Source organism: Carassius auratus, chromosome 15 (genome assembly GCF_003368295.1).
Source record: "Carassius auratus strain Wakin chromosome 15, ASM336829v1, whole genome shotgun sequence".
In the NCBI taxonomy this organism is placed as follows: Eukaryota; Metazoa; Chordata; class Actinopteri; order Cypriniformes; family Cyprinidae; genus Carassius; species Carassius auratus.
In genome coordinates, this window is record NC_039257.1 from 22,431,016 (window position 1) to 22,454,345 (window position 23,330).

The 23,330-nt window shown below is 37.5% G+C and overlaps 1 protein-coding gene across 1 annotated transcript; it reads left to right on the plus strand.

Moving 5' to 3' along the window:
- Positions 1–23: 23 nt before the first annotated feature.
- Positions 24–16,878, plus strand: LOC113115486 (uncharacterized). Its single transcript, XM_026283080.1, has 7 exons — positions 24–285; positions 364–495; positions 593–763; positions 855–1,136; positions 1,310–1,549; positions 1,627–1,740; positions 16,775–16,878. The coding sequence occupies exons 1-7, from the start codon at positions 255–257 to the stop codon at positions 16,876–16,878; spliced, it is 1,074 nt and encodes a 357-aa protein (XP_026138865.1). The 5' UTR covers positions 24–254.
- The last annotated feature ends 6,452 nt before the right edge of the window (positions 16,879–23,330 follow it).

Genomic DNA, 23,330 nt, shown 5'->3' on the forward strand with positions numbered 1-23,330 from the left:
GTCATTGTACAGAAAAACCAAAACCCACAGTGACCATTAAACCTGCTCAACAAGTATTCAGAGGAGATAAAGTCACTCTCAGGTGTGACATATTTGGTGGAGAAGTCACTAGCTGGCGCTACAGCTGGTATAAAGAAAGTCTAGAGAAAGTTTCCAGTAAACTACAGGAACACACATTCAGTTCTGTTTCTAAGTCTGATGCAGGTAAATACTCCTGTAAAGGATCAGAGACAGAAGGATCACGCAGGTCACAAATGAGTGATAAAGTTACACTGACAGTATCAGGTGAGTTAGATCATCACTTCATAAACACACAAACACAAGTTTTACATGTTATTAATGAGTGATTTTCTTATTTTTTAGATCCAGTAGCAGTTTTAAGTGTTTCTCCACAGAAGTGGTTGACTGAAGGAGATCCAGTGACTCTGATCTGTCAGGTTCACAGCTTTTCTTCAGGCTGGACGTTCAGCTGGTTCACACTAACTGTCTCAGCAGGTCAGCTGTGTGATTCATGTGGTAATATCTGAATTAGCTGATTTCAGCTGAAGTCCAGAATACTATTTAATATTCAATACAGTGTCTGGCTTTACAGAGAACAGCCATCATTATCATCTACTCTCGGACAGCAGCAGAGGAGCAGGAGGAAACTACACGGTCAGTTCTGCTGCTCTAAATCACACAGGAGTTTATGTGTGCAGAGCAGAGAGAGGGAAACCAGTCTATAAAACACAGTACAGCAACACACAGCTGATATGGGTCATTGGTGAGTTCAAATAGGATTACACTATTGGTTGATTTTCAATAGAGTTTCAATGCTTAAACCTGAATCTCTGAAACTGTAATTGTCGTCTCAGGTGTTTCTCCTCCAGTCTCTCTGATCGTCAGTCCCAGCAGAACTCAACACTTCACATCTGTCTCTCTCTCTCTGAGCTGTGAGGACCAGAGTAACTCTACTGGATGGAGAGTGAGAAGATACACAGACGATGGACGACTGGAAGATTGTTCATCATTACGTCGAGGATCACAAACAGGATCTACGTGTTCAATCAGCTCCACCGTCTCATCAGACACTGGAGTGTACTGGTGTGAGTCTGAATCTGGAGAGAAACATCATCCTGTTAATATCACTGTACACTGTGAGTCTGTGTTCCTGCATTTATTTATTTCAGTTTATAATCAAAAGATGAAGTGCATTAAACATGAATGGACAAAAACACTCTATGGGAAAGTGGCACTAAAATATTGTTTTATCAGACTTCATCATATTGTTTATATAATTAAACTTCATTTGTTTGCTCTGTTTCTGTAGCTGGTGTGATTCTGGAGAGTCCGGTCCACCCTTTGACTGAAGGAGATAATCTGATTTTACGCTGTTTATATCAACTTAAAACCCCATCATACCTCAGAGCTGATTTCTATAAAGCTGGATCACTCATCCAGAATCAAACTACAGAGATGAGCATCACTACTGTCTCAAAGTCACATCAGGGTTTCTACTACTGCAAACACCCGAGAGGAGAGTCACCCAAGAGCTGGATCTCAGTCAGAGGTCAGACTAAGGACTATTAACTTCTGTACACTTTACAGCACTAATCTAAATGTAAAAATATATCTCAACTTCCACAGACTCAAGATCTGATGGTCTCAATCCCATGATAATTGGAGTGACTGCTGGACTGACTGTTGCAGTTTTGATCATTGTCTTCTTGGTCCTGCTGTGGTGCTACAGAAACAACAAAGGTTTAATTAATTTTCCATCACACATTTGCAGACACAAGAACTGTTCCTAAACAGTCCGTGTACATTTTGATCATTTCTTTTACTGCTTAGAATGCAATAACAAGAAATGACAACTGGCTTGTTCATTTGTTTTTCTGTTTAGTTTAACAAACAGAAAATTAGATTTTGGCTCGATTTCTCATTTTTTGTTTGAGATTTAGAAATCGGTTTATGACTTCAATATTTCATCAGCACTTGTGGGCAACACTGAAACGCTGCTTTCATCTGATCATCTAATTATTGATATTAATTAGCATAATATGTGAATCAGATGTTGCTGGGCACATAATTTGTGCTGCTTTTACTTGCAAGTGACCCCTTTAAATTATTCCTAGGTTATATGAATATTGTCCCACTGTAAATACAGTGCAAATAGTTCTGTCTCCTTGGATAAAAGTGAAGTGAGAATAAAAATCAACAATAGACTGAACAGTTCCATGATAACATGTCTGTAACATTTACCACTCTATACTATAGTAAATTTATTTGGCACCAGCCGCAGTTAATGTTGACAGCTTGCAGGAGTGTGGTGGAGTGCGAGGTCTGTTGTGACCAATGGATGGAGACCTCAAATCTAAATGCAGATCTGAAGATTCTGTTTTTACAGATTACATTCTCCATTGTACGTACTGATGTACACCTCTGCATGCAGACACCCAACTGTACAAATTAATTTATAGATTTAAAACCCAGTCCTGAACCTGGAGAACCATGTTCTGCAGAGTTCATTTCCAACACACTTGCTTGGACATTGCTCCTGAAGATCTTGCTTAGCTCAGGTGTGTTTATTTGGGGAAGCTAAACTTTGCAGGACACTGGCCCTCAAGAGCAGGACTGAGAGTGCATATGATTTATCAACACGTAGTACATCTTAAAATATACAGCTCATGAAAAATAAAAGTTCCAGATCAAAAAACATCAAGTGAATAAACAATATCTTAAAATAAATTTGGATGTGGGTTGAAAAACCCAGAATGGGAAGTGTTAAGTAGTTGTATAGCTTGAAGTGTGAAGTTTATTCTTGTTGTTACTACTGGCTCTCAAATAGTAACACAAGAGGCAGGAGAAAGTGCGGCAAACAAATATCTAAGGATTTATTTGTTAACTCAAAAGTTTACATAACCAAAAATCTAATTTAAAGCAACAATTCAAACACAACTCAACACCGCTCTCTCCCGCTCTCTCCCTCTCCAACGCGCCACAACCAAGCCCTCTTTATGCCATCAGCTGGGACACGCCTCGCGCGCCGGCACACCCCATCAATTAAGCACAGGAACTGACCTAAGATAACAACAAGACACGGAAATACAGAACAGGAGAAATACAGACAATCGCTGGATGTAACACCCCCCAGCCCCCCCACCCCTTAAAAAATTGGTCTTGGAGGCTTTGCTACACCACAACCATAATGTGAATAACAATACAGGAAATTTGGTACCATAGTGTTAAGAGTGAAAATTTAAATGCAGAAAAGTGTAAAACACTTCAAAAAATATGTACAAAAACACACCATACTATATACAAATGTTGTAACCCCTTTATTCAGACACAACTCACAACTGTCCAACTTCTGTAATCCGGGCCCTGGAAGACAGAAGAGACAGAAAAAAAAACACATAGGGTAACAAACAGCAAAACATTAACCAGCGGGAGCACGAGATAAGGCATCTGCAATCACATTATCTGCGCCTTTAATGTGACGAATATCCAAGTGGTATGGTTGCAGAAAAAGAGCCCATCTCATTAGGTGCTGATTTGGATTTTGAAGGGAGTGCAAGAAAGTTAACGGATTATGGTCACAGTATACCACCAGAGAAAAGGCACCAGCTACATATACATCAAAATGTTGAAGCACCCAGATTAAAGCCAAAGCTTCTTTCTCAATGACAGAATAATTTGCTTGATAAGAAAGAAACTTCCGAGAAAAAAAAGAAACCGGACGATCAACACCGTGTTCATCTTCTTGAAGCAACACAGCTCCAGCTCCTACCTGACTAGCGTCAACTTGCAGCTTGAACGCCTGGTTCAACTGTGGTGCTGCAAGGACAGGAGAGGAAGTTAAGAGAGCTTTAACGGTCTCAAAGGAAGACTGGCAAACAGGTGTCCAGCTATGATTAACACCGGACTTAAGTAGGTCAGTTAGCGGAGCAACAACCGTATAGAAATTTGGGCAGAAACAACGATAAAACCCCGCCATACCTAAGAAGCTCATCAACTCCTTTTTATTTGTAGGTGACAAATACTGATCTATGGCCAAATTTTTAGCACGAATAGGACACACTTGTCCTTGGCCTACCACTTTTCCCAGGTAGGTTACAGTAGCCCTCGCAAACTCACACTTTGCAAGGTTGATAGTTAAGTGAGCCTGGGAAAGGCACTGGAACAGAGCTCTAATAGAGTCCAAGTGATCACCCCAAGTGTTACTAAAGACCACCACATCGTCTAAGTATACTGCACAATCCTTTAGACCAGCGACCACGGTGTTCATCGGTCGCTGGAAGGTGTCAGGAGCGTTTCGTAACACAAAACTCATTACCTTATATGAAAACAACCCTTGTGAAGTAATAAAAGTAGACACCTCTCTTGCACGATGAGTCAAGGGCACCTGCCAGTAGCCCTTAAGGAGATCTAATTTACTAACAAATGTTGCGGCACCAACTTGATCTACACAATCCTCTATGCGAGGTAAGGGAAAACTATCTGGCTTTGTGACTGCATTAAGTTTCCGATAGTCAGTGCAAAACCTAAAGGTACAATCTGGCTTGTTAACCAGAAGGCATGGTGATGCCCAGGCCGATGCAGAAGGTTCCGCCAGCCCACTGTCGAGAAGGTACTCTACCTCTGTGTCAATGTACTTCCTCTTCTCTTGGGAAGCACGATAAAACCGCTGCCTAATTAGAGAAGCCTCACCAACATCTATATCATGTTCCAAGAGATGCGTCTGAGTCGGAGTATCTGAGAAGAGAGTTGGAAAATCATTAATTAAATTAATTATCTCAGTACACTTGTTCCCAGACAAGTGCTGCAGCAACTGTGGAAGTTGCTTCAATGTCTCAGAATTGTGCAAACGTGCACGCAAAACCCCATCATCAGGAGTTCTGATCTCCTCCTGCTCCTGCGCTGCCACCTGAGGAACAAGAGAAAAAACAGGAGACAAACTGGCATCACTTTGAGCCACAGGCTGTACAGCAGTTTTACTCTTAACTGCCTCTGAACGTTCGTGATATGGCTTAAGCAGGTTAAGGTGACACAACTGAGTATTTTTCCTTCTATCCGGAGTGGCAATTACATAATTAACATCTGAAACCTTCCTGACAACCGTATACGGTCCAGAAAACTTTGCCTGGAAAGGAGATGACACAACAGGCAAAAGAGCCAACACCTTATCACCGACTGCCAAAACACGACGCTCGGTTTGCTTATCATACTGCTCCTTCATTTTAGACTGAGTGTTTGTTAATTTCTCACGGGCCAACCTCCCCGCCTCATAAAGACGTCTCCTATAACCATTGACATAATCACACAAGGCTTTTGGTGGTTCTTTGAGGTCCACACCATCTTTTAGGACAGCCAAAGGTCCACGTACAGAATGGCCAAACACTAAATCATTAGGGCTGAACCCTGTACTCTCTTGAATGACTTCCCTAGAGGCAAGAAACAGCCATGGCAAACCTTCCTCCCAGTCACGTCCCAGCTCCATACAATATGCACGAAGAAGGGACTTTAGTGTCTGATGGAAACGTTCAAGAACACCTTGACTCTGAGGATGGTAAGCCGAGGCTTTGTTGTGTCTAATATGAAGCTGGCGTAAGACCGGAGCAAAAACACGAGACATAAAATTTGAGCCCTGGTCAGTCAACTTTTGGTATACCAAATATAGAAAAAAATTGCATAAGAGCCCTTACAATGGCCCTGGTGGTAATAGAGCGTTGTGGGTAGGCAGCAGGATAACGGGTTTTTTTGTTCAGCAAAGGTTAATTTTTCAGCATGACCTGAAGTCGGAGAAACTATTTCATCATCATCTTCAGATGCATCGGCAGACGCTATCAGTAAACCCTTGGCGCACAAGGCTTCATTCACTACACTTTTGATCTCTTTTATATATCGCTTACTTGTAAGCTCTATTTTATAATGATCAGCAAGTTCTATTAATTTTTCTTTTGTCAATGCATTTAACAAAACCTTCGAGGATTCCTCTACAAAGGTTTTTACCGGTGACGCCATCCTTCAAACAATGCAGACTGCTATTATTATTAACTCAAATCAACGTTTCTTATTACGGTCTGTACGATCTGAATAAATTAAACATGAACCGGGTAGGACAGCGACATTTTCAAAACCATATAACCATTTCTCTTAAGCTTACAAAGATACCCCATACTATTTACCTAGACGCGAATCTTCAAACAGGTTTGCGGTGGGATGGATTAAACACCAAGCCCGCAGGAGTGGCTAAACAATCAGTAATCTGGCGATTTCCCCAATTCCTCGGTAGTGCCCCCGAGACTAATGCTCTAGCCACAGACCTGTTCAAAAACAAAAAATAGTAACACAAGAGGCAGGAGAAAATGCAGCAAACAAATATCTAAGGATTTATTTGTTAACTCAAAAGTTTACATAACCAAAAATCTAATTTAAAGCAACAATTCAAACACAACGCAAAGCCGCTCTCTCCCACTTTCTCCCTCTCCAACGCGCCACAACCAAGCCCTCTTTATGCCATCAGCTGGGACACGCCTCGCGCGCCGGCACACCCCATCAATTAAGCACAGGAACTGACCTAAGATAACAACAAGACACGGAAATACAGAACAGGAGAAATACAGACAATCGCTGGATGTAATATTGTACACAGATATGGCAGTTTATTCATGGCAGTACACATGAAATTAATGTATTTATTTGTCATTTAAACTGATGTAAACAGAAAAAGGGTAGAATGGATTTTTTACAACTGTCACTCCTCTAGTGGACATTAAGTGTTAAGGCCTTCATCTGCTCAGATAATGAAAGTCACTAGGATTTTTTGGGAAGCTGAGTCTGGCCAGTTATACAGCAACGAGTCAGACGAGTTTGAAGATCTGAGCTGAATTTGGTAAAAAACATTAAAGTTCTAGTCAATTACTCTCATAATAAATAATAATAATGTTTAAATATATGTTGGATTTCTCAAGCCCAACAATGAAGACTAAGAAGAGAAACATCATTCAATTTAGTATGTAATAAAACTAATATTACTTATTTATTTCATAAATTGAACTATATTAATTTTCACAATTATTATCAATGTCACACACACATACCTGGTGCCTTTAAACTTAAAAGACGAGAGTGGTAAATTTTACACACGTTATCATCGAACTGTTCAGTCTATTATTGATTTTGATTTCCACTTCACTTTTATCCAAGAAGACAAAACTATTTGCACTGTATTTACAGATGGACAATATTCATAGAATACTATAACCTAGAAATAATTTAAAGGGGTCACTTGAAAGTCACAGCAGCAGGAATAATGTGCCCAGCCACATCTGTTTAAAATATTATGCTAATTAACAGTGAGTGGTGGTTTCAGTCCTGAGCTGTTTTTGAACATCAGTTAACTTTTGGTGATTAATTAGTGATGCACTTAAAAATTAATAAAGGCTCAATCAAAAAAATATCTAAAAAGTTGGTGGCTTCTGGTATTGCCTTGCATGCATGGCACAGCACAAGATTGAATTCATGTGCATAGCAGTGAAGGTACTCTGCTTCTGGATGACGTTCTCTGAAACGGGCCTGTACGCCCCTCACAGCTCCACTCATGACTGCACCCCATCATATGCTTGTGCAACTCACAGAAGATGGTCAATTTTATGTCATTTCAATGTTTGCTCTATTGCATCAGTGATGGATTGTGCATCAAAACCAACCATTTTGCTAAAACCAAGGAAATTTTCCTTGATTCTGCCATCGGACATAATGTAATGCACACATACTGGCAGTTGTTCAGAGTGCCTGTCCCTTGCCTCAGCTGCCATCAGAGCATACATCTTTGAATTTTTCATTTCTTTTATGATGCTTTCTGTGACCTCTTCTGAAATACATGCAATCATTTCATTTTGCGATGAGTGAGACAGGTAGGTAGCATGGGATGGAGCATTGTACTGCTGTAGAAATCAGAATCAGAATCAGAATGAGCTTTATTGCCAGGTATGTTTACACATACGAGGAATTTGTTTTCGTGACAGAAGCTCCGCAGTACAACAGAATGACAGCGACAGAACATAAAACACATAATAAAAGAATAAAAAATACAAATATGTAGACAGTGAATGACAATATACAAATGACAATTGTAGGCAGGTATATTACAAAGTGAAGTTATGTATGTACATGTATATTATGTGCAAAATTTAAGTGTATACTAAGTATGTGGGTTAGATAAATAAAGTATGTGTGTATATAAATATAAAGTGTAGTGTGTTCGCCATTATTGTCAGCTGTTCATAAGATGGATTGCCTGAGGGAAGAAACTGGTCCTGTGTCTGGTCGTTCTAGTGCTCAGTGCTCTGTAGCGTCGACCAGATGGCAACAGTTCAAAGAGGGGGTGTGCTGGATGTGAGGGGTCCAGAGTGATTTTGACAGCCCTTTTTCTCACTCTGGATAAGTACAGTTCTTGAATAGATGGGAGAGTTGAACCGATGATTCGCTCAGCAGTCCGGACTACTCTCTGTAGTCTTCTGAGGTCAGATTTAGAAGCTGAGCTGAACCAGACAGTTACTGAAGTGCAGAGGATGGATTCAATGATGGTGGAGTAGAACTGTTTCAGCAGCTCCTGTGGCAGGTTAAACTTCCTCAGCTGGCGGAGAAAGTACAACCTCTGCTGGGCCTTTTTTACGATGGAGTCAATGTGATTGTCCCACTTCAGGTCCTGAGAGATGGTGGTGCCCAGGAACCTGAATGACTCCACTGCAGTCACAGGGCTGTTCATGATGGTGAGTGGGGGGAGTGCAGGGGGGTTTCTCCTGAAGTCCACGATCATCTCCACTGTTTTGAGCGTGTTAAGCTCCAGGTTGTTGAGACTGCACCAGACAGCCAGCTCTTTTACCTCCTGTCTGTAAGCAGACTCGTCACCGTCCTGAATGAGGCCAATGAGTGTGGTGTCATCTGCAAACTTCAGGAGCTTGACAGAGGGGTCCTTAGATGTGCAATCGTTGGTGTACAGGGAGAAGAGCAGTGGGGAGAGAACGCAGCCCTGGGGAGCTCCGGTGCTGATGCTGGATGTGTATTTTCCCAGCCTCACTAGCTGCTGCCTGTCTGTCAGGAAGCTGTTGATCCACTGACAGACGGAGGTGGGCACGGAGAGCTGATTTAGTTTGGGCAGGAGGAGGTTTGGGATGATCGTGTTGAAGGCCGAGCTGAAGTCCACAAACAGGATCCTCACATAAGTCCCCGGTCTGTCTAGGTGTTGCAGAACATAATGCAGTCCAATGTTTACTGCATCGTCCACAGACCTGTTTGCTCTGTAGGCAAACTGAAGAGGATCCAGCAAGGGCCCAGTGATGTCCTTCAGGTGGGCCAGCACCAGTTTTTCAAATGACTTCATGACTACAGACGTTAGAGCCACAGGCCTGTAGTCATTTAGTCCTGTAATTTTGGGTTTCTTAGGGATGGGGATGATGGTGGAGCGTTTGAGGCATGAAGGAACTTCGCACAGCTCCAGCGATCTGTTGAAGATCTGTGTGAAGATGGGGGCCAGCTGGTCAGCACAGGATTTCAGACAGGCTGGTGTAACACAATCTGGGCCTGGTGCTTTTTTCCTTTTCTGCTTCCGGAAGACCTGGCGCACCGCATCCTCGCTGATCTGAATTGCAGGTGCCCCACCTGAGAGGGGGGATGCAGGAGGTGTGAATGGTGAGAGTGCTTGATTGGAGAGGTGTTCAGGATGGGTTGCAGGAGCTGTTAATGGTGTGAACGGTAGTTTGGAGAGGCATTCAGGGCTGGTTGCAGGAGTTGTGAAGGGTGTGAATGGTTTTGTGGGGAGGCGTTCAGGGCAGGTGATGGGTGTTCTTTCAAACCTGCAGTAAAACTCGTTCAGATCGTCTGCCAGTCGTTGATTCTCTACAGTGCTGGGGGGTGGTGTCTTGTAATTGGTGATCTTCTTTAGACTTTTCCACACTGATGCAGAGTCGTTGGAAGTGAACTGAGTCCTTATTTTTTCAGAATAATTCCTCTTTGCCACTTTGATCTCCTTTTCCAATGTGTATTTAGCCTGTTTATACAAGACATTGTCCCCCTTCACGTAAGCATCTTCTTTGGCCTGACGGAGCTGTCTGAGTTTTGCAGTAAACCACGGTTTGTCATTATTGTAAATTAGTTAAAATGGGTAGAAATGGGTCAAACTGTGCGAGAAGTTTCATGCACTCAAGGAAGTTTCCCTGATTTTGACTCTGGCTCTGTTCATCATGTCCACGGAATGCAATACCCTGCTTCCCCGGAAATGACGTCATAGCAACAACACGATTGAGGTGTTCACGTCTCTCAGTTATTTCTCATACACTGGCTCTATGAAGCTGTTCTGTAATATCTCTTCCAGCATGTCATGGAAGCCTTATGAAAGCTACTTTGTTCATGCTCTCTGAATGATTCTAAAGCCCTTTTTCCAGTTGGAGAAACCTGCACTTGTTAATGTGTCTTTGCTGTTTCGGATATGATGCTTGCCAAAGAGACAACAAGAAAAGCAGAATGCAGAATTTCTGGACACAGAATACTCAAGCCACTGAAATGCATCTAGCCAATTCTTATTAAAAGTTCTCTGCTGTGTTCCAAATTGGGTAAAGGGATACTTCTGAAGCTTCACGGCTGTCTGCAGTGTTCCTAGATCCTCCCTTTCACCTTCTAAAGCCTCTTCTTTCCTTGCTGACTTATCTAAAGCCGCGTTTCCACCGCAGGAACTTTACCCAGGAACTATGGACTTTGGGCTGGTACTTGGTGTGTTCCCACTGCAGGAACCAGGAACTAAATAAAGTTCCGGGTAAAAAAATGCCCCTCAGAAAGTCCCTGCTGGCGAGGTGGTACTTTTTCAAAGTTCCGGAACTTTCGGGGGCGGGACTTTGGCGCTAAACATTCTGATTGGTTGAGTTCAACCACCATTTATTCGGATCAACATTTTCAAAATATTACTGTTATTGTGTCATGAAATGTAATTTTAAAAGTATTTCAGGTGAGAATGTAGTTGTTTAAAACTCAAATCTGTGGTTTATTTATAAAGACAGTGCCTATTTAAAAATGTGTTTCGCCGATCTCATAGACGGTGAGCTCCACTCTATCAGCGGGAGCTCAGTCCTCATGTATCCGCAGAGAGCAGCCTCATCTCGGATAGATCTTCTGATATGTGCCACTGGCTCTGATATCTCTTCAGTGGTTAAACATGAAATATAATTCAGCTGCGAGGTAAATCTTACAGGTTTTCTTTGGTCTGTATTCAATTTATCTATATGTTAAAATGAAAATAAAAAAGGCAAGTCTATATAATATTTCGTTTCATAGTAATGGCTGCATATACACATATCCCTGAACTAAGAACATTTCTGCAGCTGTTATTATGCTTAAATGAAAACTAAAGGAGGCAGTGGTATTTTATATCCTATTTCGTTTTATTGTAAATATACAGAGAGGAAAATTACAGGATTCGCGTCGTCGCTGACATCACACTCCCCAGTCGAATGCACAAGTCAGAACTAACTAACAATGATGATTTTTTTTTTTTTTTTTTTTTTTTTTTTTTATCAGCGGTACTTTGTATTGAGAAACGCGTGCAGACCTACATCACCAGTCTATTTGCCTAATCTACCCGGTACTTTACACCGTGGTGGAAACGCAGAAAGCAACAGGTCTGGGGGGAAAAAAGTTCCTGGTACAAATGTTCCTGGTAATTTCGGTGGAAACGCGGCAAAGGACATGGTAAAATAGCAAGCTCAGCTCTATTATCGTTTTAATAGTCTTCATTTATGATTTTTGTGAGAACAGATAAAAAAAAGGTGAATAAAGACTCTATAATAATTAAAAAAACTTCACCCATTCTTCCTACACATATTACATTTTATAGGCTACCTTATTCTTACTTTATACATACACTCACATACATAATACACACAAACATTTATATTTACACAAGCCAAGTATAATTATAAATGCAGGGCTCTATACACTTATATTTTTGAAGGAGCACTTATACAGGACTTTCAAATTGCATAAATAATCTTATGAGGCTAATGTATCAAATATAAAATTGGAATACAGAAATTTGAAATTATGAAAAAAATTTGAATGGTACTTTGCCACTAGAAAAAAAAGTGAGCAACTGTTTTTATAAATGGGTCAGTGAATCATTTACTTATGCAAATTTATTCAGTAAACACCGCTGTGTGTTGCTGCAGAGCACAACAACATGCTTTGTTACATATGTCTTTTTTTATTATCTTGTTTATTAAATTGTTGCTCTGACACGAAAAGTCTGCCACAGACCGTGCTAACCAAACATTATAACCACTCTCTGTGTGTGTGTGTGCGTGCGTGCGTGTGTGTGTGTGTGCGTGTGTGTGTGTGTGTGTGTGTGTCCTAAAGACTGTAGTGCGCAACCGTTAACTGTTAGATGTTCAAAATGTAACGTTAAATCAGACACTATTTAAAACCAAAAAAGAAATCTAATACTATGATTAAAAGCTACAGACACCTGAAGCTGTTGTATCTTGTCATTCAAGTGTTGGCTGGGGGTGTTCCTTTTTTTTTTAAGAATTTGGAAATAACCATTTTAATTTTCAAATAAATTGATATAGTAAAATACTACATGCCAACAAACCACCTGGCTCCAAAAGATCTCATTTCATTGGCTGGATCGTACAGACGCTCATCGATGGTTGGCCAGTTTACATGTCAGTCAGAAGCACTACACTCAGTGGGCGGTTTTGTCGGGTTCGAATGATAACGCGTAAATTGTCAGACATTGTAGATGTGAGAGTCGAGAGTTATTTATTTATTTATTTAAATTATAATATAAATTACTTTATTGGGCATGAAAACTAATTGATGGCATGGTGGTAATAAAAACATTCGGGGCTTAACAAAAAACATTCGGGGCTCCAGCCCCCTTAGCCTACCCCTAACGCAGCCCCTGGTTTGCTGGATGCTAGATACTACTTCTGCATTTGTCCACGACAATGTTGTCATGTGGTTTCTACGTCATTAAAGGCAGTAACAAAGGGTAGCTAACGTCATTGACAGGCGACTGCACTGCACCGTGTCACTGTTTAGATTGGAATTTTCTCATAATTTACAAGTAGTTGAAAACGTTAGAGATTGTTAGTAATCAGCTGGACAAAATATATAACACTAGCCTAGTGGTTTTTGGATATTTTACTGCAAATATCTTACAAATTGTAACTTTAGGCCTTGCCACTTGCCATTTTAACTATTCAAAAGACTTTAAAGCATTCAAACACAAGACACGGAAAAGCTGAACTGAGTAGCTGGTTACTCTCATGCTGTGTTCGGTGCGCACGCGGAGATAGATAGATGATACATGAAAAACTTAGCTAAGTGCTAAAGCATTCTACTAATGCAGTGAAAAAGGAAGTTATTGTAACTCAGGCAAGCAATGTCTGATTTTCCCAAAACTTCTATGTGTGATAGGTGTTCTGTTCCGAACAAACACCCATGACCAATTTCAGTTATAGTCATAGCGCCACCTGCTGGTAACAGGAAGTGACAAGGTTAACACTGTTATGGACTACTAGGAACAAATTAAAAAGTGTCAAAAAGTGTTAAATAGGCTGGCAACATGCTAGAAACACAATAAAACATGCTAGCAACACTAAGCTAAGTGCTAAAGCATGCTACTAAGGCAGTAAAAAAGGAGGTTGCTGTAACAAAGTCAAGCAATGTCCTATCTGCCCCAAACTTCACACGTTTAACAAGAGTCCTGTCCTATACACATCAACATGCTCGTATTTGGTTATAGCCATAGCTCCATATACTGGCAATTTAGCTAAATGCTAAAGCATCATATTAATGCAGTGAAACAGGAAGTTCCTGAAATTCAGGCATATAGTGTCCAATCTACCCCAAATTGAACAAATTTAATAAGAGTCCTCTCCTGAACACATCAACATGCCCATTTTCGATGATAGTGCCAGCTGTCAACAGGAAGTGGCATGTTTAAAACTGTTATGGACTCCTTGCAAATTAATAAAAAGCATCATCAAGTATTAAATAGGCTGGCAAAATTCTAGAAGCATAATTAAACATGCTAGCAACACTTAGCTAAGTGTTAAAACATGCAACTATTGCATTGAATAAGGAAGTTGCTGTAACTCAGGCGAGCAACGTCCGGTATGCCCCAAACTTCACACGTTTGACAAGGGTCCTGTCCTGAATACATCAACATACCCATATTCGGTTATAGTCATAGCGCCACCTGCTGGCAAAAGGAAGTGTCATGTTTACTACCAAAACTTCCCACGTTTCATAAGAGTGCTGGCCTGAACACAACCAAAGGACAATATTCAATTATAAGTATAGCACCACCTGCTGGCAACAGGAAATTACATATTTTAAATTAATTTAACCCTCTGGAGTCTAAGGGTATTTTTGGGGCCTGGAGAAGTTTTGTCATGCCCTGACATTTGTGCTTTTTTCAGTTTCTTATACACATCTAAATGGCCAAAGTCTAATCTCACTGTTATCAGCACAAACTTGGCTATTATAATATGTGAGCAGCATGTATGTACATGATTGTGTTTTAGAGAAAAAATTATGTTATGCGTGGTTAGTGAAAAACAAAAATTTTTGAATAAGGCAATAAAACACATACAGAACAATTGTTTCCTGGACTTTTGAGAACTGGAGCTTGTAGCCTAGAATTTTTCTTTCTAAATTATGTGAAAATCATCTTGTTTACTTACAAAAAATTTTTTATTGATATAAATTTTCTAAGAGACTTTTTGTTGGTAAAAGTCATATGGGAGGAGGCGTCAATTATCATGAATATCATTGTGATTTACACCTGAGAAGAAAAGGGGGCCGCATAATAAACTGCATAATGAGCCGTTTAGTCAGCTGTGTGACTGAGAGGGAGGAGTTACAAGAAAGAATGTGAGGACAAAATAAATCTACATAATTTTATGTTTGTTTTTTATTTAGAATACATTTAATTATCCCACAACATAATTTAATATCCACTTGGGAGTGCAGTTAAACAGTTTATTAGGAACAATCAAAGCTGACTTTGAAACATAATTTTTTGCATCATTACTCCAGTCACACAATTCTACAGAACTCCTTTTAACAATCTCATGTTCTACAAAAAAACATTTATTGTTATTATTATTATTATTATTATTATTATTATTATTATTATTATTATTATTATTATTATTATTATTATTATTATTAATGTTGAAAAGAGCTGAGAATATTTTTTTTTTGTTTTCAGTTTTTTAGGGGGGATAAATTGAAAGAACAGCATTGTTTGTCACATTTGTTACAGTTACATTTATTTATTACATTTATATTATTTACATCAATCTTTTGAATTGTATATTATTGTATATTGTAACTGAAACTTCATAATATTTCACTTGATAATACATTTAGGCAGGAGTTTGGAAAAAGTTTGGAAATAGTTTGGAAAAAGTCTTTGGAAAAAGTCTAACTAGTAAGATGAAAACTAGTATAAATAATAAAAAAGAGAATTTTTCATGTTTATGATCTCTGCTGAATAAAGCACTTCATCCTTTTTTTATGAGGAAACACAACACATCTTTTTGGGGTGAATTACGTCTTATTTCGCTCATCGTGAAGCAAACAGTAAAATAAATAAACTTGAAGAACCGTCTTGCTGCGTTGTCTTCTGTTGTGTGGGCGTATTCAAGGCACGCACTTCAGTGAACATTAGAATCTGAATAGAGCGTTCAGCATTAGAAGGGCGTGGTCACATTAGAAGATAATGGAGGGAGACGTGAAAAACGGACATCGCGTTGTTTTCATATGGATTACTTTATCACAGAATATCTGTTTTCGGCAGCACCTGTTTAGTTTAAAAGTAGACATGTCATGCTTTCTATAGATATACCTCTTATGTCTCTTCGTTGAGTATTCATGGAGTTAGTTCATTTTAATGACGTGTTTGTAAATGAAGATCAGCGCAGACAAAGGCTGCAGACAGCACACCTTGTTTGTTATCTTTACTTTATAAGTGCACAATGTTCTGTTGTTAAAATATTATGTCTGTATACAAATAAAAAGTAGACCCTTTACAGATTCGATTGATGTATTGTTCTTATCTGTATGATAAAAACTGAAAGTGTAATTTAAGTTCTTTTCAGGGTTATCAGGATAAAATGACTCATGACGCGAATACGCGTTAATCGACTCCAGAGGGTTAAATATTAGTTGTCTGATCTGCCAGAAACTTTGCATGTTTGGTAAGAGTGCAGGCCTGAAGACATTTACATGCCGATACTCAGTTATAATCATAGCGCCACCTGTTGACAGCAGGAAATGTGGCACAAATATTTACTATTTTATAAGTATATGGCACAACATTCACTGTTCTCCTATGAGCACCAGCTGGTGGTGAGCCCGGGTGCGAGGGCCCTTTCATCGCTGCTTGCAGCTTTAATTATTTTTGTTTTCAGTTGAATTCATTTGAGGCTATGGCTAAAGTTAGATGTAGTTCTTGTGTTTCTCTTTTCTTCAGTGATGTTGATTGTGAACAATAGGTGTTCATCACTAATGCACAATAATAATTTAATTAGATACTTAAATATCTCATTGATTTTAACTCTTGGAGGACTTGGGATATGACTTTAAGACTTGCATGTGACTTGAAAGTCCCATCTCTGAATAATGGAAAGAACAGTGATTTATTTCTGAAGGAATTGGAAGTCAATGTTTATCACTGAAATTTACAAAGCAAATCAAGTTAAATCAAGTGTATTTTACCTCATTGCAGACAATGTAAGTGGGCCTCCTGAACACATCTATGCTGAGATTGAACTGATATCTGTAACAAAGAAGAAGAAAAAGAAAGAAGACAAAGGTAAACTAAAACCATAATCTCTGCTCTTATGATTTTATGATCAGAACAGTAGCAAAATATTTTCCTAAATATTTGTGGTTCCTAATATATATACTGTTGTGTTTTACAGTGCATTGCTGCTTTTACTTGACTAAACTACTGGCAACCACTAAAACGGTCTTTCTAGTTTGTTTGCCATAACATTAGTTTGCAGTTATTACTGTTAAAATACATTTTGTGGGTGTGTCTTTTTATCTTACACGTATAACCCTTTAAACCCAACAGGAAAATCCTTTATTGTCCACACTACAAAGACAAAAAGTAACATTGATGCAGGGTAGGGCTGCACGATTAATCGCATGCGATTGTCATGCGTGTCTTGTCAGTAAAGATGGTTCTGTGATTAGCAGTAAATGTCCATCAGCTGCTTTCAAATTAGAGCCACACTTAATATACAGAGCTGTAGATCGCTGACAAGCTACGCAATATCGCGTTCATAACCGCATGCGATTTATCTGCGATTATGAACGAGATATTGCGCAGCTTGTCAGTGAACTATGGCTTCCCATCAGACTAAATGTGGAATGACATTGCTCAGAATTCAGATGTTGGTTGAAAGTGAAAACCCAACTTCTGTTTGGTGTCAAACTGTAGCGTAAATACTCCAAAAACAGTATTACCAACTTCATTTATTATAATTAAGATTTATTTCTGTCATAAATGTAAAAAAGTTCTTATTGAGATTAACAGAGGTGTTGATGGTTTATTTAAAATACTATAATTTGACATCACCATTATGGTGATAAGTACTTAGGCAGTATAAGTATTTTCAGTGTTTCTATTCATTTAGCTGCTGTAATTATATTTGTTACAGCAGAAACAGAGAGAGAAAAATGTCATCAGGTGATGTTGGTTACTTGTTGACATAAAAAATTTTCTCGTGTGACAGTCTGATCAACTGTTTTTATCAGGAGTCTGACCTATGCTATTAATTTGATATTTGTGACTATAGCAGATGTGTTTTGCAATACACAAGATTCTGCTGATTTGTAACTTTTTGTCTAATCTTTTTAAGTTATATTATTCATGAATCACTTCAAACATCACTTCATTAGATGACAGCAGTTATAGAACAACACTAACAAGTCAAGCGTCAAATTGCACAATTAAAACCAACACTAACCACCATTATGATGACATCAGACCAAACTATTACTTTTAAACAGACATCAGCATCTAAACATCTGCTTAAATATTAATTAGAATGTTAGGGGATAATGTTCTAATAATGTTATTAATAAACATTTTTAGAATGTTTTAGAGAATGTTATCCTATCTTTTGAGAGAACGTTCTGGGAACAAAAATAAAACTACCCGCTAAAAACATTGTTAGAACAATCCATGAGAATATTCTAAGAACATTTTAGAACCAAAAAATAATTCTAGCTGCGAAGTGCCACATCATTTGAAGTCAGGTGATGGACATTTAGTGCTAATCACAGAACCGGCTTTACTGACAAGAAACACATGACAATCGCATGCGATTAATCGCGCAGGCCTAGTTATCATATATTTACATTAGCACAAATCCGGTTGCACTTTATTTTACAGTATGTCTACTTACATGTACTTATAGTGTACTTACAGTGTATTTATCTAGGAAAGTTCTGGTAATTCAAGGTAACTACATGGGGTAGGGTTAGGTTTAGGGGTAAGTTCAGGGTTAGTACCTAGTTATTACATAGTTATTGTAATTACTATAATAAGTACATAGTATGTACATGGGAAACAGGACTGTAAAATAAAGTGCTACCACAAATCCTAATACTCTAATGACTGCTAATTCATATGTAATTACAGAGTTATTAATCATCAGCTCTCTAAAGGGTACCATCAAAATAATTATATTACAATAAAAATATTTTAAAGCAAATGTGTCATATTACACATTCATCTGCTCTTTTATCTGATCTTATGGCTGTTTGAGAGAAAAACATGTTATTATTAATATTATTATTACTACTTATAAATGGACTGTAATCGTTTTAAGTAGCATTAGAAAAATGGCGAGATATGAGATTTATAATACTGTATAACTATGAGAAATATAATCCATTGTAAAAGTTGATGCAACATGTTTATTGTATTATAAATCATCATACTCTTAAAAGCTATAACCACAAATAGGTAAAAGTTATAACAAATTAAAACTGTTCTAATGAATATTCATGAGATGATACAGCATAGTATATGTTTTTTTATATATATATATATAATGCATTATGCATTCATTATAATGCCTTAAGAACACCCTTATAATGTATTATAAATACGGGCTTCATAGAAAGTGTTACCAAACAATCTATTCCAAGTTAACACTAAAACAACATATTTTAATATCCACTTGGGGGAGCAGTTAAACAGTTTATTAGGAACAATCAAAGCTGACTTTGAAACATAATTTTTATCATCATTACTCCAGTCACACAATTCTACAGAAATCCTTTTAACAATATCATGTTCTACAAAAAACATTTATTGTTATTATTATTATTATTATTATTAATGTTGAAAAGAGCTGAGAATTTTTTTTTCAGTCTTTTTAGGGGGGATAAATTGAAAGAACAGCATTGTTTGTCACATTTGTTACAGTTACATTTATTTGTTACATTTATATTACTTACATAAATCTTTTAAATTGTATATTATTGTAAATTGTAACTGGAACTTCATAATATTTCACTTGATAATACATTTAGTCAGGAATTATAGTTTGGAAAAAGTCTTTGGAAAAAGTCTTACTAGTAAGATGAAAACTAGTATAAATAATTAAAAAGAGAATTACTAATGTTTATGATCTCTGCTGAATAAAGCACTTCATCCTTTTTTTCTGAGGAAATCCAAATCTCAAATCCTCAACCACAACACATCTTTTTGGGGTGAATTACGTCTTATTTCGCTCATCGTGAAGCAAACAGTAAAATAAAAAAACTTGAAGAACAGTCTTGCTGCGTTGTCTTCTGTTGTGTGGGCGTATTCAAGGCACGCACTTCAGTGAACATTAGAATCTGAATAGAGCGTTCAGCGAAGGGGCGTGGTCACATTAGAAGATAATGGAGGGAGACGTGAAAAACAGACATCGCATTGTTTTCATATGGATTACTTTATCACAGAATATCTGTTTTCGGCAGCACCTATTTAGTTTAAAAGTAGACATGTCATGCTTTCTATAGATATACTTCTCATGTCTCTTCGTTGAGTATTCATGGAGTTAGTTCATTTTAATGACGTGTTTGTAAATGAAGATCAGCGCAGACAAAGGCTACAGACAGCACACCTTGTTTGTTATCTTTACTGTATAAGTGCACAATGTTCTGTTGTTATAATATTATGTCTGTATACAAATAAAAAGTAGACCCTTTACAGATTTGATTGATGTATTGCTCTTATCTGTATGATAAAACCTGAAAGTGTAATTTAAGTTCTTTTCGGGGTTATCAGGAGAAAATGACTCGTAACGGGTATACGCGTTAATCGACTCCAGAGGGTTAAATATTAGTTGTCTGATCTGCCCGAAACTTTGCATGTTTGGTAAGAGTGCAGGCCTGAAGACATTTACATGCCGATACTCAGTTATAATCATAGTGCCACCTGTTGACAGCAGGAAATGTGGCACAAATATTTACTATTTTATAAGTATATGGCACAACATTCACTGTTCTCCTATAAGCACCGGCTGGTGGTGAGCCCGGGTGCGAGGGCCCTTTCATCGCTGCTTGAAGCTTTAATTATTTTTGTTTTCAGTTGAATTCATTTGAGGCTATGGCTAAACTTAGATGTAGTTCTTGTGTTTCTCTTTTCTTCGGTGATGTTTATTGTGAACAATAGGTGTTCATCACTAATGCACAATAATAATTTAATTAGACACTTAAATATCTCATTAACTTTAACTCTTGGAGGACTTGGGATATGACTTGAAGACTTGCATGTGACTTGAAAGTCCCATCTCTGAATAATGGAAAGAACAGTGATTTATTTCTGAAGGAATTGGAAGTCAATGTTTATCACTGATATTTACAAAGCAAATCAAGTTAAATCAAGTGTATTTTACCGCATTGCAGACAATGTAAGTGGGCCTCCTGAACACATCTATGCTGAGATTGAACTGATATCTGTAACAAAGAAGAAGAAAAAGAAAGAAGACAAAGGTAAACTAAAACCATAGTCTCTGCTCTCTCTCTCTCTCTCTCTCTCTCTATATATATATATATATATATATATATATATATATATATATATATATACTTTCACTGTTTTGTTTTACAGTGCATTGCTGCTTTTACTTGACTAAACTACTGGCAACCAGTGTATGCCAGTGTATTACTGTCATTCTAGTTTGTTTTAAATAAAATTAGTTTGCAGTTATTACTGTTAAAATAAATTTTGTGGGTGTGTCTTTTTATCTTACATGTATAACCCTTTAAACCCAACAGGAAAATCCTTTATTGTCCACACTACAAAGACAAAAAGTAACATTGATGCAGGGTAGGGCTGCACGATTAATCGCATGCGATTGTCATGCGTGTCTTGTCAGTAAAGATGGTTCTGTGATTAGCAGTAAATGTCCATCAGCTGCTTTCAAATTAGAGCCACACTTAATATACAGAGCCGTAGATCGCTGACAAGCTACGCAATATCGCGTTCATAACCGCATGCGATTTATCTGCGATTATGAACGAGATATTGCGCAGCTTGTCAGTGAACTATGGCTTCCCATCAGACTAAATGTGGAATGACATTGCTCAGAATTCAGATGTTGGTTGAAAGTGAAAACCCAACTTCTGTTTGGTGTCAAACTGTAGCGTAAATACTCCAAAAACAGTATTACCAACTTCATTTATTATAATTAAGATTTATTTCTGTCATAAATGTAAAAAAGTTCTTATTGAGATTAACAGAGGTGTTGATGGTTTATTTAAAATACTATAATTTGACATCACCATTATGGTGATAAGTACTTAGGCAGTATAAGTATTTTCAGTGTTTCTATTCATTTAGCTGCTGTAATTATATTTGTTACAGCAGAAACAGAGAGAGAAAAATGTCATCAGGTGATGTTGGTTACTTGTTGACATTAAAATTTTTCTCGTGTGACAGTCTGATCAACTGTTTTTATCAGGAGTCTGACATATGCTATTAATTTGATATTTGTGACTATAGCAGATGTGTTTTGCAATACACAAGATTCTGCTGATTTGTAACTTTTTATCTAATCTTTTTAAATTATATTATTCATGAATCACTTCAAACATCACTTCTTTAGATGACAGCAGTTATAGAAAAACACTAACAAGTCAAGCGTCAAATTGCACAATTAAAACCAACACTAACCACCATTATGATGACATCAGACCAAACTATTACTTTTAAACAGACATCAGCATCTAAACATCTGCTTAAATATTAATTAGAATGTTAGGGGATAATGTTCTAATAATGTTATTAATAAACATTTTTAGAATGTTTTAGAGAATGTTATCCTATCTTTTGAGAGAACATTCTGGGAACAAAAATAAAACTACCCGCTAAAAACATTGTTAGAACAATCCATGAGAATATTCTAAGAACATTTTAGAACAAAAAAATAATTCTAGCTGCGAAGTGCCACTTCATTTGAAGTCAGGTGATGGACATTTAGTGCTAATCACAGAACCGGCTTTACTGACAAGAAACACATGACAATCGCATGCGATTAATCGTGCAGGCCTAGTTAGCATATATTTACATCAGCACAAATCCTAATACTCTAATGACTGCTAATTCATATGTAATTACAGAGTTATTTATCATCAGCTCTCTAAAGGGTACCATCAAAATAATTATATTACAATAAAAATATTTTAAAGCAAATGTGTCATATATTACACATTCATCTGCTCTTTTATCTGATCTTATGGCTGTTTGAGAGAAAAACATGTTATTATTAATATTATTATTACTACTTATAAATGGACTGTAACCGCTTTAAGTAGCTTCAGAAAAGTGGCAAGATATGAGATTTATAATACTGTATAACTATGAGAAATATAATCCATTGTAAAAGTTGATGCAACATGTTTATTGTGTTATAAATCATCATACTCTTAAAAGCTATAACCACAAATAAGTAAATGTTATAACAAATTAAAACTGTTCTAATGAATATTCATGAGATGATACAGCATAGTATATGTTTTTTATATAATGCATTATGCATTCATTATAATGCCTTAAGAATACCCTTATAATGTATTATAAATACGGGCTTCATAGAAAGTGTTACCAAACAATCTATTCCAAGTTAACACTAAAACATTTCTTTCTTTATTAACACAAATGTTTTTACATTGAAACACTACTGAAAGCACTGAAGGATAATTAACTTAATGAAAAGCAAGAAGCAAACCAAACACTGATCACAATAACAGTAGTTTTTTTTTTTCAACATTTA

Excerpts from the sequence above, each read along its gene's own strand:
- LOC113115486 (XM_026283080.1), top strand. The coding sequence starts at position 255 with ATGAGTGATAAAGTTACACTGACAGTATCAG. Across the intron at positions 286-363 it reads AGTTACACTGACAGTATCAG|ATCCAGTAGCAGTTTTAAGT; the intron begins GTGAGTTAGATC and ends CTTATTTTTTAG. Across the intron at positions 1,741-16,774 it reads GTGCTACAGAAACAACAAAG|ACAATGTAAGTGGGCCTCCT; the intron begins GTTTAATTAATT and ends ACCTCATTGCAG.